Source organism: Phaseolus vulgaris, chromosome 3 (genome assembly GCF_000499845.2).
Source record: "Phaseolus vulgaris cultivar G19833 chromosome 3, P. vulgaris v2.0, whole genome shotgun sequence".
NCBI lineage: Eukaryota > Viridiplantae > Streptophyta > Magnoliopsida > Fabales > Fabaceae > Phaseolus > Phaseolus vulgaris.
The window spans coordinates 5,187,480-5,206,541 of NC_023757.2; the positions used below are offsets into that span (position 1 = coordinate 5,187,480).

The 19,062-nt window shown below is 33.4% G+C and overlaps 2 protein-coding genes across 4 annotated transcripts; one reads left to right on the forward strand and one right to left on the reverse strand.

The window, feature by feature from the left end:
* Positions 1–3,522: 3,522 nt before the first annotated feature.
* On the forward strand, positions 3,523–9,022 carry LOC137806392 (protein NSP-INTERACTING KINASE 1-like). Its single transcript, XM_068606499.1, has 11 exons — positions 3,523–4,764; positions 4,860–4,992; positions 5,096–5,167; positions 5,250–5,393; positions 5,501–5,572; positions 5,669–5,728; positions 5,865–5,956; positions 6,238–6,387; positions 6,482–6,823; positions 7,616–7,995; positions 8,367–9,022. The coding sequence occupies exons 1-11, from the start codon at positions 4,665–4,667 to the stop codon at positions 8,685–8,687; spliced, it is 1,866 nt and encodes a 621-aa protein (XP_068462600.1). The 5' UTR covers positions 3,523–4,664; the 3' UTR covers positions 8,688–9,022.
* A 3,591-nt stretch (positions 9,023–12,613) lies between these two features.
* LOC137806394 (F-box/FBD/LRR-repeat protein At1g13570) lies at positions 12,614–14,697 on the reverse strand. 3 transcript variants are annotated; one of them, XM_068606501.1, is made up of 4 exons: positions 14,327–14,676; positions 13,341–14,166; positions 13,088–13,246; positions 12,614–12,942 (listed from the first exon to the last, which is right to left on the reverse strand). In XM_068606501.1, the coding sequence occupies exons 2-4, from the start codon at positions 14,151–14,153 to the stop codon at positions 12,649–12,651; spliced, it is 1,266 nt and encodes a 421-aa protein (XP_068462602.1). In that variant the 5' UTR covers positions 14,154–14,166; positions 14,327–14,676; the 3' UTR covers positions 12,614–12,648. The 3 variants fall into 3 exon arrangements, with proteins under 3 accessions (XP_068462602.1, XP_068462601.1, XP_068462603.1); XM_068606500.1 differs by having other exon boundaries at positions 13,341–14,697; XM_068606502.1 differs by lacking the exon at positions 13,088–13,246 and having other exon boundaries at positions 13,341–14,632.
* Between the last annotated feature and the right edge of the window lie 4,365 nt (positions 14,698–19,062).

Consider the following 19,062-nt stretch of genomic DNA (forward strand, 5'->3'; position numbering starts at 1 on the left):
TAAGAGAAAATTGCCAAGTCTCTCTTACCACTGCCTTTTTGAGTTTGAAGTAGGATGCTTGTGATCCTTAAGACCACGAGGTTGCATAGACTTCTTCATTGATAAATCCATTCAGAAATGTGTTTACATCCATCTAAAACAATTTGAAGCTAATACATGCAAAAACAAACAATAATTTCACAACTTCTAATCTTGCTACAAGGAAAAATGTTTCATCATAATCAATTCCTTCTTCTTAATTATAGCCTTTGTTTTACCTAACTTTATTTTTAGTTATCATTCCAGTTTTATCAAGTTTGTTCTTGAATACCCATTTAGTTCCAATAACATTCATATAATCAAATTTAGGCACAAGAACCCAAATATTATTTCTAACACACTGATTTAATTCATCATGCATAACGGTAACCCAATTTTCATAATTAAGAGCTTCATTTATAGATTTTGATTCAATTTGTGACACAAATGCCATATGTTCACATAAATGATTTAGAGAATGATGAGTAGATATTCCCTTATCAATTTGACTAATTTTTTTTGTCTAGTGATAAATCCCTTGAAGTTCTCCATTCTTTTGGTAAGTCATTTTGTCCTATGATTTCAACTAGTTAATTCGCACATTCATCTGTTTTTTTTAGCAACACTTTAATTTCTGAAAACCATCATCTTGATCATCTTCTTCTATAATATTTCTTTAAGAATCTTGCTTCACATGATTAGTCTTATAAAACATACAACATGTACAAATTCTTCGATAATCATTAATATTATTATACCAATAAACCATAACAAACAACAAAATACAAAGAGCTACATGGATTCAACATAAGACTACATCAGTTTAACTTCATGATGGAGAAAACTTCATCTTGATGATAAACTCAAGGAAGAATTGTCACTTGACTCTTAGAAATCAAGATAAGGTTCCAAAGAAATGTGATCACTCTCATAAGAGACAATTCTCAATAATTTCTCTAACTCTCATGTATCATTTAAAGTATATGCACAAAGGAAGAAGTGACTATATATAGCAACTCAATAACATATATGGTCGAGATTTACCACAACAATGAGACAGAAAAAATAAAAGCTTAAGATTCAAATCCTATATCTAGATTAATGTCTAAGACTGTTTCATATTTTCCATACTTTATTCACATTTCTCCTTCATAGTTGTCATGTATAGTCTTCTACATTAATTTAAACTTGTTTTTGATCGAAATTTATTTAGGCTCTTTGGTTGATTTCAAAATATTCCTTATTTTCTTGTCTTACAATATTCACATCCTTAATTTTATTAAGCTTAATAATCTAAACAAAAAAATAACTATATACGCCTATTTTATAAATAAAAGAAAATACAATAAAAGTAATTTTTAATTAAAAAATTGTAGTTAACTGACTTATATTCTACAAACAAATACTTATATAAAAATAATAAAGCTTTTCCCATGCACTCATAAGAAATTGGGAGGAGTTATGAATAATTAAATTAAACAATGTTTTCCAAACATGCACTTTGTTTTTAGTTAAGCATTATTTTAATACAAATAAAACTATTTGATTATTGTTGGATAATGAATTTTGTCATTAAACATCTAGTAATAAAAAATAGCTTTTGAAAATCTTAACTAAATTTTGTATCAAACTTACTTCAAGTTACCATATTAATTTCATTAGCATCGTTTTCTTATTGGTGATTTATTGTACACTAAGAAGGAATGGACAGAGAATGAGGAAACCACTATTGATGTAACAGATTTGTGAAGGGAGCGTGTACATCGTGGTAAGAATGTTCTCCCCTTTTGTGAAGAAAAGAAACGAAACTAGGATATAATTATATGTAAATGACCGATTATTATAGTTAAAAACATTTTTCTAGTTCATTAGATCACCTATTTGATAATTTATTACGGGATATAATGGTTATGAGTTTTTTTTAATTTAAATAATTATAATAGTAATGAATAAATAAAATATTAGCAACAATAATAAACAAAACAGTTTTTTTTATTTTTTTTCAACTAAATAATTTATCTTTTTACTTACTTAACATAGTATTATTTTATTGGTTTAATTAAGTTTCAAGCTCATAATTTTAGATATTTTCAATTAGATTTCTACTAAATTTTCTCAGTATTAGTAATAAAAGATTATATATTTTTTAATTGAGTAATTTTCTATTAATGGAATGATGTGACTGTTATATTATCCTCTTACCTTGCTTAGTTCTTTGCACATGTTATTTTGTGCTAATATTAAAGAAAAGAGTTTTGTGGTTAACATAATATGTGATTTTATTGTTGAATAAGGATAAACAAAAACGAAACGAAAATCTAAATATGGTTTTGGAAGAATGTGAAACAAGTGTTGAGTTGAACAACAAAAGAAACATAGAGTTGGAGTTGTGTATCAATGTGACATCAAATAAAAAGTTCTATTTGTGGGATGTTAGATGTCCAATAACATGTAACTTATTTTGGTTCAAAATTGACAAGGAACAACTTGTTTGGATAAGATTGAATAGCAAGTAAAAACGAAAACTTGTTGGATCATAGTAAACAAAAACAAAGAATAAAGCAAAACGAAAACTTAAATACAACGTTGAAAGACTAGAAAAACAAGGGTGAAATTGAAGAGTAGAACAATAACAACAAAATAATATGTTTTTTGATCTCCATGACATTCACGTGCACCTCCAACCCCACCCTCGTTTCGTAGTCTACCAACATCAAATTTTTTATGTTTTTATTTTTTTCCTCGATCGTTTGTGTTTAACAATAAAAGTCACATGTTATACTAATTACAAAACTACATTGCTCAATATTAACACAAACATGCAAAGACAACTAAGTAAGATGAGAGAACAATATAACAATCATGTGACTTGTTAATACAAATTAAACAGTGGAACTCAATTAAAAATATCCAAATTTATAAGAATTTAAAACTTAATTAAATCTATTTTATTTAACAAATTTATAACTTTTTCTGACAGATAATTGTGTATCTCAATATATATAAATAAAAAATAGAATTCATAAAGAAATTATATATTTCTGAACAAATATAAACTCAATAAAGTAATATGACAATTGCTAAAGTAAACCACTATATTATACCATTATTTAAGGTACACCTTACAGCTGGACCATGCATGACTAGCTTTACTTTCTTCATAAAAACTGCATATATATTATCGGACAAAAAAGTTAATCCCAGATGTGAGTTTCAGCTAAGTTTTAAAAGTAATATAAAATGAATGAGTTTAAACTAAATGAAGGTCTGACAGAAAAGTTGCAATATTTGGAATTACACTCCAATTTCGATGATTAAGATTTTGTGAGTCTAATTTGAGGTTTGGAATAATCTTAGAGTATTAGAGAAACAAATTTTATATAAAGAGAGTGTCAGTGGTTTTGCTTGGTGGGTTCTGCATGTCAGGTCTGATATGCAAAGCAAATTTGATGAAAAATGAAAATGAAAAGTTCCTATAAAAACGGGAGTGAAATAGACATCTCAGACCCCTTGTACTTCATCACACAGCAATGATGGGAAAAACTAAAAAGCCCTCACTTTGGCTTGGTAGTTAAGGAGGGTCTTGTGGGAATTTCCCAGAGTGAGAATTCAGAACAGTGTGAGAACAGCTTTTGCTTTTAAAAGTAGGCTGCTTTTGGCTTGTTTATTAGAGGAACTGTCTGATGAATGTGATTATTTGGAGACAAAATGAGTGATTGAGAATCAATAAAGCTTAGCCAACTAAGATTAGCATGACCAAAGAAAATAGAAAGCAACAGTGAGAGAAAATGGGAGACATAATTGACACAACAAAGATCTCACAAGGAGGAGCCATTGCATCACCAATCTCAACCACAATCCCTTGGGATTCTAACTTTTTCTCATAATTATTGAATAAAACGAAAGAAAGTGGAGTTCGGTACTTAAAAGATAATGAATGGCATACCACAGGGACAGGGAATGTTTTTGGATTCTAATTTTTCTACAGGACTCTGAGAGAGAGAGCTTATAAGTCCAAGGTGATCCACTTTGCCTTCTTTCTCTTTCTCACACATAGTTGATGGCAGCTAAACTCATTGACCCACTTTGTTAATTTCTCTGATTAAGGTCCATTGACAGTGCTTAACAGATAATACTTCACTTGCTCTCACTTTTTTTTTCTTAGTTTATATTTGGAGGAATAGAATTATACTTTACACTCCTGCTCTTTAGACCAATGCATGATTGATGGAATTTTCTTTTTCAATCATCTTTTACATTTATCTAGAAAGAGGCTAATGGAGGGATGCCTCATGGCTTTTTATTATATATTCTTTCCTTTCTTTCTTTGTTGAACCATCAGCAGGCATGCTGGCTCTCTTTTAAGTCTTTTTACCATTGGCTCTGATTCAAGTCTGACACAAGGGTGGGAGTGAGTGCAATTCTGCCTTGAAAGCAGGTGGGAATGGTACTGTTGGACTTGGTTGATGAGGTTCCTCTTCTGATGTAAAACATGACATGTAACAAAAACAAACCAAGTTGGACTTGGTGGTGTTAGATGAATCATTCAAAACCTGCTCCTTTACTTGCCTCCTCCTTAAGATATAACTTGATCTAGTTTTGTTGTGGTAATAACTAATACAAGTTTCTGGTGATTCTTCAACCCAATGGAGAGAAGAGGGGATGTAGCTCTCTTTTGTTTAGCTTTGTTCTTCCTGTCTACTTCAGTGGTTGGTTTGCTTTCTCCCAAAGGTGTCAACTATGAAGGTGATTGACTGGGAGCACTTCCCTTACTTCTTAGAGCACACATGATATGTGTAAGGTCACTCTCAAGTGCTAATAAATTCTTGTCTTACATGCAGTTCAAGCTTTGATGAGCATTAAGAACTCTCTGATGGATCCTCATTCTGTCTTGGGTAACTGGGATGCGGATGCTGTAGATCCTTGCAACTGGGCTATGGTCACATGTTCTTCTGATCATTTTGTCACTGCCCTGTAAGTCAAACTGGAAAAAACCAAACCATAACAAGAAATATTCAATTTCACTGTTTTTCTGCTTCTTAAGATTCTAAGTATTTCATCCTTTTCTTTTTTGCAGTGGGATTCCAAGCCAAAATATATCTGGTCGTCTCTCACCAAGCATAGGCAGTTTAACAAACCTCCTCACTGTGTGAGTGACATGCTATTTATAGTAAAAGAAAGAATTTGGGGAAGTTTGTGTCAAGAATATTATCTTACTATGCATTTTGCAGGCTTCTGCAGGACAACAATATCACAGGACCAATCCCCTCTGAGATTGGAAAGCTCCAAAAGCTTCAAACTCTTGATCTTTCTGACAATTTCTTTACTGGTCAACTTCCAGATTCTCTTTCCCAAATGAAGGGTCTCCATTACTTGTAAGTTCATGAACATAATGCTACAGTTTCTTTTATATGCTTTACAGAAAAAAGGTGTCTTAATTCCCTATCTAGAATTTGAAGATAGAAGTTTGAATTTTTATCAGGCGGCTAAACAATAACAGTCTCACTGGACCAATTCCTTCCTCTTTAGCTAACATGACACAACTTGCTTTTCTGTAAGTCTCTTCTAGTCTTCTATCATCCACCTTTTTTTCCTCCTTAGTTCAGTTGATTTATGGTCAATTATTTGTCTTCTTCTGAATTTTTCTTAGGGACATCTCTTATAACAACTTGAGTGAATCTGTACCAAGAATAAATGCAAAAACATTCAAGTAAGGTGTTTGGTCTTAATTTTTTTAATTTTACTCATTCAAGTTTTTCTCTGTTTTCCTCACGTTAGTTAAAAAATGTATAAATTGTGTTTACGTGTTATTAGTTAATTGTATGTTTTTCCTTCTTTCGAAACAGTATCGTAGGCAATCCTCAGATATGTGCCACTGGAGTCGAGCAGAACTGCTTCAAAACAACGCCAATTCCTTCAGCTCCAAATAATTCTCAGGGTAATCATAGTTCTTACATGTTTTAGATTTGTTTTTGCTTTTTCACCCTCATGATGTTGCATCTAAAGTTTTTCTTCTTATCTGTCATAAAGTGGAATTAGTCTAAAACTTAGTCCAGAAGTACTGTTTTGGGGTGCATAATTATTTCACAAAACTGTTCAAAACTATCAAGTTCTAAGTTGTCTTAACATGTTTATAATCATTGCTTCCATCATTCTCCACCCCCATATTTACTTTTTTTTTTAACTTTTTTCATGTAACTTTCTCAAATGCTTTTCAAGATTCACGATCCACCAAAGGACCAAAGAGTCACAAAGTAGCCTTGGCGTTTGCTTCAAGCATAAGCTGCATAGGCTTACTAATTCTGGGACTTGGCTTCCTCATCTGGTGGAGACAAAGACATAACAAGCAAATATTCTTTGATGTTAATGGTTAGTTGATCTTGATGGGAAGCATTCATAGGCCAACTTGGTAGGCATATCATTGATTTACTCTTGTTTAACTCGACCCTTCTTCCTCTTTCAGAACAACACCGTGAAGAGGTTTTCCTTGGAAACCTCAAGAAGTTCCACTTCAGAGAACTTCAACTTGCTACAAAAAACTTCAGCAGCAAGAACTTGATTGGCAAAGGTGGTTTTGGAAATGTCTACAAAGGGTATCTCCAAGATGGTACAGTTATAGCAGTGAAAAGGCTCAAAGATGGTAACGCCATTGGAGGTGAGATCCAATTCCAGACTGAAGTTGAGATGATCAGCTTAGCCGTCCATCGGAATCTTCTTCGACTATATGGATTCTGCATGACAACTACAGAGAGGCTCTTGGTTTATCCGTACATGTCAAATGGAAGTGTCGCTTCCCGTCTGAAAGGTATGGAAAATTAATAATGCCAGATTACAGTTGTATATGTAGTTTTTCACACAATTTGGTTCTTCAAGTTGGTAGCTTGTGGTACTTTGGTATTTGAAAGTCCATGTTTATGCAAATTGATCCTCCATAGTGATAACTAGCTAACAAGTTAGTCAGGCTGAGTTGTTAACTTGTATACAATTTTATTCTCAAGGGGCTAATTTGTATAAACAAGAACTTTCAGTATCCAAAAGAACAGAAGCTGTCACTTTGTAGGACCCAATTGAATATTAACTTGGATAAGATACACTTAGTCCCATATTCTCTTGGTTTCACTTTGATCTCCTATATTTAAGAAGTTTCACCTAGTATTTCAAAGTAGCTTTGCTAAACCAAAATGGCCATTCTGTTAATTTTTTGTACTAACAGTATTAATTTTTGCTGAGGGTGACAAACATGTATGTCCACAATTTTCTACTAACTAAATTAATCTTGTATATTGATGTAAAGACTAACTTGGTCATACATAGATGTTTTAAGGATCCAATATTTAAACCTTTTAAATTTAGAGACCAAATTGAAATGAAAGCAAAAGAAAATTACATGAGGGGCCAAATGCTTATTTTATTCTATTAACTTGTATATGTATCAAGTATTATTGGGTCTTCTGTCATACAGATGAAACTTCTGTGCAAATCTGAACTCATCTGTACTCTTTATTCATACAATTGAAGTAAAAGAGTTGTTATTAGTTTCCAAACATATAATTTGTTTCATGAAGTAGGAATATTCATTACCTTTCATATGAAACAGCCAAGCCAGCTTTGGACTGGCCTACGAGGAAGAGAATAGCTTTAGGAGCTGGAAGAGGCTTGCTGTATTTGCATGAACAGTGTGATCCAAAGATTATTCACAGGGATGTGAAAGCAGCAAATATCTTGCTTGATGATTATTGTGAGGCTGTGGTGGGAGATTTTGGGCTGGCAAAGCTGTTAGATCACAGGGATTCACATGTGACAACAGCAGTGAGAGGCACTGTGGGACACATAGCCCCTGAGTATCTCTCAACAGGTCAATCTTCTGAGAAAACAGATGTGTTTGGGTTTGGAATTCTTCTTCTTGAACTAATATCTGGCCAAAGGGCTCTTGAGTTTGGGAAAGCAGCAAACCAAAAAGGAGCCATGCTAGACTGGGTGAGCTAACCAGAATTAATTTCTTTTTATTTATGGCTTAATATGCTAGTCAGTCCTTAAATAAAGTGAATTTTGACATTACTTTTTACAAATTTCTGTTACTATTGTAATCATTTAAAATAATTATATTTATGAGGACTATAACTAACCCGAAAAGTTTTTGAAGTGTACATGCCTAGATACATAGCACTTTACTTTGTAACCATTTAAAGTAGTTATGTTTATGAGACTAAAACTAACCAAAAAGTTTTTGATGTAATAAAATTTGTCTTGTTTACATGCCTTTTGTTGCCTATTTCTTTACTTAACTAATGAAAAAATATTCACAGATAAACTAGTTAAAGTAATTTCTTTCTTAACTTCTTTTGCAGGTGAAGAAAATCCATCAAGAGAAGAAAATTGACTTGTTGGTTGACAAGGACCTGAAAAACCACTATGATAGGATTGAGCTTGATGAAATTGTGCAAGTGGCTCTTTTATGTACTCAGTACCTTCCAAGTCACAGACCCAAGATGTCTGAAGTGGTTAGGATGCTTGAAGGAGATGGTCTTGCAGAGAAATGGGAAGCCTCACAGAGAGCTGAATCAACAAGAAGTAGAGGAAATGAACTCTCCTCTTCAGAGCGCTACTCTGATCTCACTGATGATTCTTCATTACTTACACAAGCAATGGAACTTTCTGGGCCAAGATGATATATACTAAGCCACTTTGTGTGATATTTAAGTTGGTGAAGAGTGAAAGAAAGTTATATTTTCTTCAAATGCAAGTTCCTTAGTTGCAGTGAACTTGGTGTAACATTAGCATCATAGTAGCATCTCCAAGAGTGATGCTAGTTTCTGACTGTACAGAATCTGATTGAAGACATTGACTTATAGATTGAGTGTTATGTATTTTTCTTAAGTGATGGACCGAAGATTTTGTGGGAAATGTCCTTCTGGCTCCTTCAACTTGTTAGAAGAATAACGTTCATATAAATATATTGTACTTAAACTGTCAATAATAGTATTTTGGGATTTGAGAGTTTTCACCTATGACTCATTGCTTAATTTGCTTCTGTTTTCTGCTATACATTCTAACAGATTTTTTGTGACCATTGTGTAACTTACACGAGAAAGATGGTAACCCTAAGAAGTTCCATTACAAAGGACTTTTACCTTGCTACAAAAACTTCTGCTGCACACACTTGATTGGAAAAGGTGCTGGTTTTGCTACCAAGATGCTGATTGTCTTCTCTGCTGTGCAGTCAGGTCGAGCAAATTTGGTGTTTGAAAAACCAGTTTAAATTTCCAAATGATTTCATTTGTGGTTCTGATGCATTGTGAAATAAATATTATTGGAATTATTATTGTCAATTTTTGAGAATTCCACATTCAACTTTGGATGAAGATTTTTGAAGGTTAAAATTGTGAGAGGTAATAAATTGACATTTAGTTAAATATTGTTGAAAACAGTCTCACCCCACCTCTGTATAAAGGGGATTTGTGAAGGGTTGTAGCAACCTAATCCAAGTCCAAGATAGGAGAGCAATGATATCATTGTCATTAGAAAAATAGGAATTCTAGAATTCCAGTGGTAATTTGGAGAAAATCCAAGGATAAGCTATAAGGATTTCCAAGAAATAGAGGAACTCAAATTTCTTATTGAATGTAGAATAAACAAAGACTCAGACAAAGTTTCTATATAACAACTACTAATCGTTCTATTATTTCTTAAATAAACTATTTATAGAAGAATACAAGGTAATGATAATAGTTATAACTGTCTATCAGAAATTATTTCTATTATTACCCTCTAGTTTCTTTGCAGCAGTAAAATTTTGTTGATACATGGGAGGGCTAATCCAACATAATTTTTTTAATTAAGATACATGGGAACGCATTATGCACTTTAGTATTTTCTAGCAGAAGCCGTTTATAAGCTACTATTCCCACTTAGTTATTGAGGGCCCAAAATATTCAGGTCTCAACTTCTCGTTGCTTTCTTTTGCTACTGAATTTTGTGTATAAGATTGTAACTTATCACGTTGTCTAGGAGAATTTAGTTCTTTCTTTTCGCAACGCCATTTCATTAAGGTGTTCAGAAACTATGATGTGGGCTAATGAAAACCCATCCAACCACAACATGTACAAAATAAGGCAGTTTCTTCTTGCACTCCTACATTTTTCTTCCTGCATCCCCACAATTTTGTAAATCTCAAAATTGACCTTCACCTTTTATTTGAAATAGTGTGTTACGGATTCATCAATCTGGAAGTGAATCATATTGCTTTCTGGATGAGGGGTGTTCCAGAAGCAAAGTTTGCATAAATGTTGATTTTTGGATTGCTGAATCCGGAAGCCTAATTTTTATTATGGATTGGTGGATCCATAATGCATATTTTGAATGTCGAATTGGCGGATCCGGAATGCATATTTTTTAACACTACAATTCATGTACTACCTGAAGCACCAATCTGAGAGATTACCGGAAGCACCAATCCGGGAGATTACCGGACGTGCCAATCCGAAATTTTACCAAAAGCGCCAATCCAAAAATTTACCGAATTTTATAATTCAGAATGCAAAAAAATTAAATGTACAGTTTTTATATAGGGACACTTTTGTCTTTGCACAACATTGTGGGGGTGCATGAAGAAAAATGTGGGGGTGCAGGAAGAAACTGCCACAAAATAAACAGGATCTTACAAATAGATTGAGCCTAATTGGACCTCCACCCTTCCTTATTGGGCTCAATATCATCTTTGAAGAGGTCAACTCTAGGGCATGATAAAAACAAAACAGATGATGAAAGACCTCTACTCTAGGGTAACATCAATCAGGGCGATGGATCAAAGGACTTAAGAAGATTGGGTTTCAACTGACATCAGTAGGTCAAAACTACTATCATCACGGGCAATCCTTAGTCTATAATAAATTGTACATAGTAGATTATGATATTTTGGGACTTGTATTAGGCCAAGTAGTGTGAGACATTTGGGCCTTGTATTTGGACAAAGTAATGTAGGGTTTTGTGCTTGTATTTTGTCCCTGAGTAGATTAAGGTTAGAGTAAGGCAAATTCTCCCTACACCATATCTTTTATGATTGACACCCAACAGGTTAATGTGAAATGACTGTTTTACCCTTAATGAGGTAAATATTAGGTTAAATTTAAGATGCACCCAACACTGCCGTAGTAAATTCATTCTTATAGATCATTGAGGCTATGGTGGAACTCAATATATCCGGAATTCCATACACGCCAACGTTCCTTGAGGCACGACGACGACGATGGAGAGGAGCGGCATAGCAAGAAGGAGGTGTCGACGACGGAGGAGGATACATAGTGCAGAATGGTAAATGATACGCAGTATAGAACGGTAAAGGATACGCAGTGCATAACGATAAAGTTACTCTGCACAAATATTGTGAGAACTTGAGTGAGTATTGTCTCCTCTTCCTTTTGGTCTTATCTTGAAGATAATGAAACTCTCAAGTGGCAATCTAACACTTATCTTGGTGGTTTCCACCCACCAAGTGGCGTGACCACCCACCACCATCTCCATAAGTTTCTTCTTCCATTTCCTTCATGTTTCCTTTCCATTGATGTTTCCTAGCTTTCTTATTTATTTCCGCAATTTGCATACATTCTCACCATACAATGTCTTTGTTCTTTGATATTCTTCTCATATTTGCACATAGTATGTTCATCCTTGAATACAGTTGGCCAGTAAAATCCTGATTTGCAGCACTTTTTTTGTTATCCTTTCTCCATTGTAGTGGCTACCATATGGAGATTTATAACAGTGCCACAAAATACTCAGAGCTTCTTGAGATGTCTCACATCTTAAAAGGTTATCAAAGAGATATGGATCATCCCATGCATACTTCTTTGCATCTCTAAACAATTTCTTTCTTTGATGCCAATCATACTCTTCTGGAATGTCTTTGGCAACTTTAAAATTAGTTAAATCTGCAAACCAAGGTATTCTTGAAGTGCCAACAACTTCTCATTAGGAAACTTTTCTCGAACTTCAGCTTCTTTTGTGGTGACTTCTTGGTTTACTAACCTGGACAGGTGGTCTGCAACCACATTCTATATTGAACTCCTTCCTACAATAGAAGTACCCATCTTCTAATCAACCAAGGTTTTGAATCAGGTTTCCTCAACAAGTACTTTATTGCAGCATGATCAGTATAGACTATCACTTTTGATCGTACTATAGCTAGCAGCTCTTTTTCGGTTGTAGAATAGTTAATATGTACTTCATTTAGGACTTTACTAACATTTGAGACTATATGCACTTAAAAAGTTTCCAGCCAGAACTCAGATGTCTGAAAGTTCAAATGCTAAAAGGAAATAAAATTGGCAATAAAAAGGGTGGACTCAGAGGTAAGGGTGAAGAACTCTCTACCTCAATGATATTATGTGATCTTACTCGAGTAATAGAATTTTCACAGTACCCAACCGATAACTATTTTGGTGGGAACAAGAATCATTAATTTGTATAATCAGTAGTATGCCACACGTCTTCAATCCATCTTTATAAAATTCCTACTTTAGCTTTAGAATTTACAGGTTTTCACAGTGGTATTTTAAAACAAAGTTATGCAGAAACCCAGTGGAAGTAGCAATGGAAATGTTATAAAAGAATGCATTTTATAACTCCACAATTTCACTCGTGGATGAAAATAACTTCTGCTCTAGAAGAAGCTCTTCGACATTTCACCAATTCGATCAACATTTTCAAATTATTCTCCATGTCAAATACACAAGGAATGATACTCAATGTCTCAAGCACAGGAGAACGGCAAAGCAAATATTTGATAAATTCTATCTCATGTGGCCAACCGCCCATTTCTGACAACTTCACAGTTTTAAGCTTGCAAAGTGCAGAATCTGAAACGCATCCTTTTTCCCAAAAATCCAAGTCCGGAGCATCTACAGCAACTGGTATGTTCGATGAACCCTGCCAAAGTCAATTGCATAAAAATAATGCAGTAGTAAATCTTACATAAACAAGGCCTGATTTACAAAAACTAATAAAATCATTCATTATTACTTGTAAAAACCAAAAATCTCTACTTCTGCAATGAGCAAGGACCCGGACTTACAGAAATTTGTAGTTCTTTTAGATTGGGAGAGCTTGTAATCATGCGAAGGATGACAATTATCTCTTTTGTATCCTCAAAATTTACTTGATATAATTCAATAGTCTCCAAATTGTGGTACATTATTGGAAGATGCACTGAATCAATACCTATGCTCAAATACTTCAAGAAAGTCCAGAAATGAATACGTAATTTCAAAGCACCCTTTCTTTGGGGATGATAAACTAACAATAAACAGATGAGAAGAAGATGTTACCTTTGTGAAGTAGATAAGCCCTACAAGCTTCTCAAGATTAGGCACACCACCAAGAAACTTCAGAAAATTGCAGTTTGAGCTTTGCTCAAAGTGCTCAGCAATGTCATCAGTCATATACATAGCAATAGATATTTCAACCAAAAGTGGAGTATCTTCAAGACATATATCCTTGAATTCACCTTCAAGATACAAGTACTTAAGATTCGGGGCACAGATAGTAAGAGCCAAATTATCAAAATATGACAGTGATAAACTCTCCAAGAGAGGGCATCTGGAAATTAGGGTCTCAACTGCATCAGGGGATATCAAAACTTGGTGAAGGTTGAGGCTCCTCAAGCACACAAACCCCTTAAAACTATGCGGCGGATCCAACTCGCACCGCGATAGCTCCAACTTAGTCAACTTCCTACAATTGAAAAGGCTTGAAGGTATTCTAAAAAACTCCCCTTCTCCCAACTCCATAACCAACTCCTTGATACCATTCCTCGAGAGGAAAAGAATCCACTGATCAATTTCAGGACAGCTCTGCAACTTCGAATTCGTAATTTGAAACTTATGAATTGGCCCTTGGTGAAGAAACAACACCCTGGTGATGAACTTCACAACACTCCTCTCAACAACCTCCCTATCATTATTAAAGGGCACACATTTGTCATCAAACACAAGTTGAGTAATTGAAGCCCATTTGTACCTCCATTTACTAGACAAAATGCTACTTCTCACAGCATCTCTAATTGGAAGCTGCACCAGAATACTCTCTATAATGCTTTGAGGAAGGTCACTGATCAAGTCAGGACCCATCACATCAGCCATTCTTATGCCCCACCTAATTCACAACACAACAACAACACAAGGAACCAGAAAAAAAAAACAATAAAAAAAAACTCAATTTGCCCACAATTCTTCATAAATCAAATCACCCATTAACGAAAAAGAAAAAGAAAGCACACCCATTTACTTTGTATAAGTATATATATATCACTAACCCTGGTTTTTTATTCTTGAGCTGTGAACCCACGCAGTGAAATCTAGGATCTGATACAAACACACTTTTGAGGGCTAAATTGTTTGCATTGGGAAAGAACCCAATAGAATGTACCAAGATAAAAGGCACCCATTAGCGAGATTGGAAGCGAATTGTAGCTGAAGAGGGTGGATCACGGATTCATGGGAATCATGGGATTGGATTGCGAGAAAAAGGGGCATTGGGGAAGAAAGGAAAAGGAAGAGAATTGTGGGCACTTCAATGAAACTCTAGAACAATGATTCTCTCTCTTTGGGTTCGGTGCAGTGAGAAGAAACATTGAGAGAGTAAAAAAACTAAAATATTGCGTGCAAGGATTCACAGTGTCTCCGTAGAAGTGAATCTTGAATAGCATGAGAAGTAAAGTTACCGGGCAGTTTCTTCCTGGACAGGTGCAAAGACAAAACTGTCCCTATACAAAACTGTACATTTATTTTTTTTATTCTGATTATGAAATCCGGTAAATTTTCAGATTGGCACTTCCGGTAGAATTTTGGATTGGCGTGTCTCGTAATCTTTTAGATTGGTGCTTCTCCTAATACATGAATGACAGTGTTAATCAAAAATAAAAAAATGCAAAACATCCATAATTGAAAAAACCATTTCGTATTCGCCAATCCGTAATTTATGCAAACTTTCGTATTCAACAATCTGAAAATCAACAATTTATGCAAACTTTGCTTCCGGAACACCCCTCATCCGGAAAGCAACATGATTCACTTTTGGATTGATGAATCCGTAGAACACTATCAGATCTCAAATTCAAATAACAGGTGAAGGTCAGTTTCAGAATTTACAAAATTGTGGGAGTGCAGGAAGAAAAATGTAGCGGTGCAGGAAAAAACTGCCAAGTTGCCGTCGTAGTTTCTATTATGGGCCGAGTATACGGCCTATCTGTACAATCCTCTCTAGGCAATTCCTTTTCGGCAAATGCTCCTTGCACCCAACACTTTTGAACCTGTACCCAACATAATTTCAAAAATTCCGAAAATACTCTTTATTCCGAAAATAAAAATCTGAAATTGAAAATAATGCATTCCAGAAACAAAAATCCGAAAGAGGTTTTTGTGTTTCAGATATAAAAATCCAGACAAAAAAAATCAAAATTTCATTCAAGATAAAAAAATTCAAAACTGAAAATAATACATTATGGAGAAAATTATCCAGAAGAGATTATTGTGTTCCGGAAAAGGGGGTCCAAAATGTAATTTTATATGTACCCCATTTTCTTAAGGGTATTTTCGGTATTTCCCTGTGATTGGGTGCAATGATATGGTGCAGGAAGCCATTGCCTTCCTTTTCACTCTATAATTCTTTTTGGAATATGTAATATGAAATAAAAGGATTTTAGACTATATATTTAGAAAATATTATGGAAAAATTGATTCCGCATTGAGAATTTCAAAATGTATTACAAAATCTATAATATAAAGTTAACTAATATGAATTCGTTACATGATACTCCACAAATAGATTTATTAATGAATTAACTTTTCAAAATAATTTTAAATATTTTCTAGAATTTTTAAAACAAATTGTTGTATCGTCACCACCCGTGCGTTTTTTCATAGGGTTTGATTTTGTCTTTGATATAAATTTGATTTATGGATCATCTGAAAAACATATAAAGAAAAGAGGAAAGATCTTGACCCAAATTGTGATTTCTCGGTTGAACCAATATTATCAAGAAAACGTGATTCTAACTACGACCTACACTAGAACAAGCAATATAAAGTTCTTGACCCAAGAATAAAAAGAAAGTTTTCATGATGAGAACACTTAATTTGATTAATCTAAAAGTTGTGCTTAGAATATTACGAGAGGGCTTTATTTATTATTTATAGGTCAAACTAGGCAACCCTTGAAAATAATAAATTTCTAATAACTATTTCTAAGAATTTACTTCTCATTAACTATCACAAAAATTCATTGACTCTCATTAATCACCATAATGACTTGAGAAGCCTAAAACAACTTAGAAATTGAAGGTTCAATTAATTCTAAAGAATGAGTTTAATGGAGTTTAAACTCATTAAATATCAAACAATTAAAAACGTCTAAACAAGAGTAGAGTGAGATAATTAGATAAAGATTTATGCTCGTTTATCCAACAACAAGGGCTACGTCCAGCCCCCTCAAACAAGTCATTCAAGAGTCCTTCACTAAGTATTCTCCACCTCTCCAAGTACACAAGTATTATTCACCTCTTCAGAACACTCAATATTCTATACAGGTCACCCAGTATTCTTTCACCTCTATAGGTCACCCAATATTATTATACCTTTACAAGTTACCCAATATTCTTACACTTCTACAGGTCACCCAGTATTCTAAACCTCTGCATGTTCACCTATTATAAACCTCTGCAGGTCCAGCCCCAATCTCCCCCTGAGATCAAAACCTCTCAACACAATGAGGAAAAGTTCCTCGTTCAAAAAGAACAATGAAGACTCACAGGATATACTTCACAGAAGTGAAAGATTTACAATGGTTAGTTCTCTACCCAATTCTCAGTGGTTACTCTTCTCTAGCATATATGAAATTCTATACGCACAATTCTAAAACATAACTACAAAGAAGCTTCTTTGTACAATTGAGTATTTCGTATATGGCTTGTGCATACTTTGTTGTTATGCTTTTCACCCTTGAGGTCTTTATATAGAATTTCTAGATGTTATTATGGTATAACAAAGCTCACTCATGTGCAGTATAAGCTTAGACAAAAACACTAGAGAAGATGAGCAAGAATAATTGTCTTTAAAAGTATCAAACAATACAATAGAAAAGAATGTTAGATGAACCAACGACACATGCTCATAGCAAAAGGCCATCGAACGATCCTATCATGGTCTTAACATTAAAGAAAAAAATTAAGAGGTTATAAAGATGACATCTAAAGAAAATACGTATTAAACTATATCAAGAAACGCATCAGGCAATATCGAGAAACTCGTCACATGAATAACTATGTCAAGGAAGTGTCCATATTAACCTTCTAATTATTTGAATTATTTATGACCCTTCCTATTCAATTATAAATCTTATTTGATATTCTTGACTTATATTTTCTCAAATAAGATTATTGGTTAAATTTTTTTGGAAAACTTCGTAATTGAGAATGTAACACATGGACATTCAAAAATCTCAAATACCTTGTGCTTTAATGTTTTGTGCATGAAAAAAGGTTTTCCATATGGGTTTTAAATATCATTGAATACATCTATGCAAATAAAATAAAATTTAAGAATATAATGGAAAGTTTTTGCATGAACAATATTTTACGGTAAAGATTTTAAAAAACAGAGCATGAATATTTTCTATATCAAAGAGGTGTAAGAATATTGGATGACTTGAATATGTGTAAGAATACTTGTGAACCTTAAGAGGTGTAAGAATATTTGTGTATATGCAAAGGAGAAGAATACTTAGTGAAAGACTATTGAGTGGGTTGCTTGAAAGGACAAGACGTAGCCCATGTTATTAGTTGTAAGAATACGTATAAATGCTTCAAAATTTTGTGAATGAAAAACACTTCACATATTGATCATAAATGTTTTCGAATACAGTTGTGCATTCACGATTAAGTTTAAGATTGTATTAGACAGTTTTTATATGAACATTGTATTAACTTGAAACCTTTGAAAAACATACCATGATCATTTTGATATAAAAGAGGTTTTAAAAATATATTTAGTAGAAACACATCCAAATTAAAATATGTTTATACTCAAACATTTAATTATTGTGTTAACTTGGGAAGTATTTGAAAAAGAACTTACAATGAAAAATCTGAGAATAAAAGGTCTCGATAAAACAAAGATATTATAAGAGATATTGTTTTAGTAATATCAAGGAGATGTGAACGAAGATTTGTAAAGAGAAAGAAGATTTGAAGCGAAAACAAATTAGAAAGCACTTTGAAGATGCATATTTGAACTTACCTATTTGAGCGCCTAATACGAAGCAAGAGATGAATAATGTTGAAGAAAAGATATTAAGTCAAGAAAAGTTCAAACCTCAACGATCAAAATTTATTTAGATAAAGAAAATATTTGAGAAACAAAAAGTGATTAAAGACGTGAAGATTTCATCAAAACTAATATTTTTATTTAGAGTGTCTAATACGTGGAAATTGATGAGCAATGAAGAAAGGGAAGTATTCAAGTGCAAAATTGATTCTAGCTTAAACGTTCAAATATATTCAGTTAAATAAACTTTTTGAAAATTTTATAATATTTCAAGAACACGCAAATTGCATCAAAGCTTAAGTTTTCATTTGAAGTGTCTAACGCATTAAAGGAGAAGAACAACTTGGCAGATTTGAGCATATAAAACGCCTCAACATATGAGGAAAGAATTTGAAATATCTTACACGTTCAAGACACGCAAAGATCAATCAAAAGCAAATGTTTCTATATTGAGCGTCTAACGACTATATGGAAGAATGAAGAATGAAGAACGAAAAACTTCAACAATCACATTTTTTAAGACTATATAAAGACCTTGAAGGTAATGAACATAATAACAAGAACGCGAACGAATATTCAAAAAGTACATAAACACTTTTATAGTTGTGTATTAAGAATAGTGGTATACAATTTACATATGCTTAGAAGAGTAAAATTGTGAGCTAAACCTTTGTAAATCATTCACACAATGAAGGATACCTTGTGAAATTTCATTGTTCTCTTAAATAGA

Coding starts and splice junctions, on each gene's coding strand:
- LOC137806392 (XM_068606499.1), top strand. CDS start 4,665: ATGGAGAGAAGAGGGGATGTAGCTCTCTTTTGTTTAGCTTTGTTCTTC. Junction 4,765..4,859: donor CAAAGGTGTCAACTATGAAG/GTGATTGACTGG, acceptor TCTTACATGCAG/TTCAAGCTTTGATGAGCATT. Junction 6,388..6,481: donor AATATTCTTTGATGTTAATG/GTTAGTTGATCT, acceptor TTCCTCTTTCAG/AACAACACCGTGAAGAGGTT.
- LOC137806394 (XM_068606500.1), bottom strand. CDS start 14,153: ATGGCTGATGTGATGGGTCCTGACTTGATCAGTGACCTTCCTCAAAGC. Junction 13,247..13,340: donor GGCTTATCTACTTCACAAAG/GTAACATCTTCT, acceptor ACTTTCTTGAAG/TATTTGAGCATAGGTATTGA. Junction 12,943..13,087: donor TAAAAGAACTACAAATTTCT/GTAAGTCCGGGT, acceptor TGACTTTGGCAG/GGTTCATCGAACATACCAGT.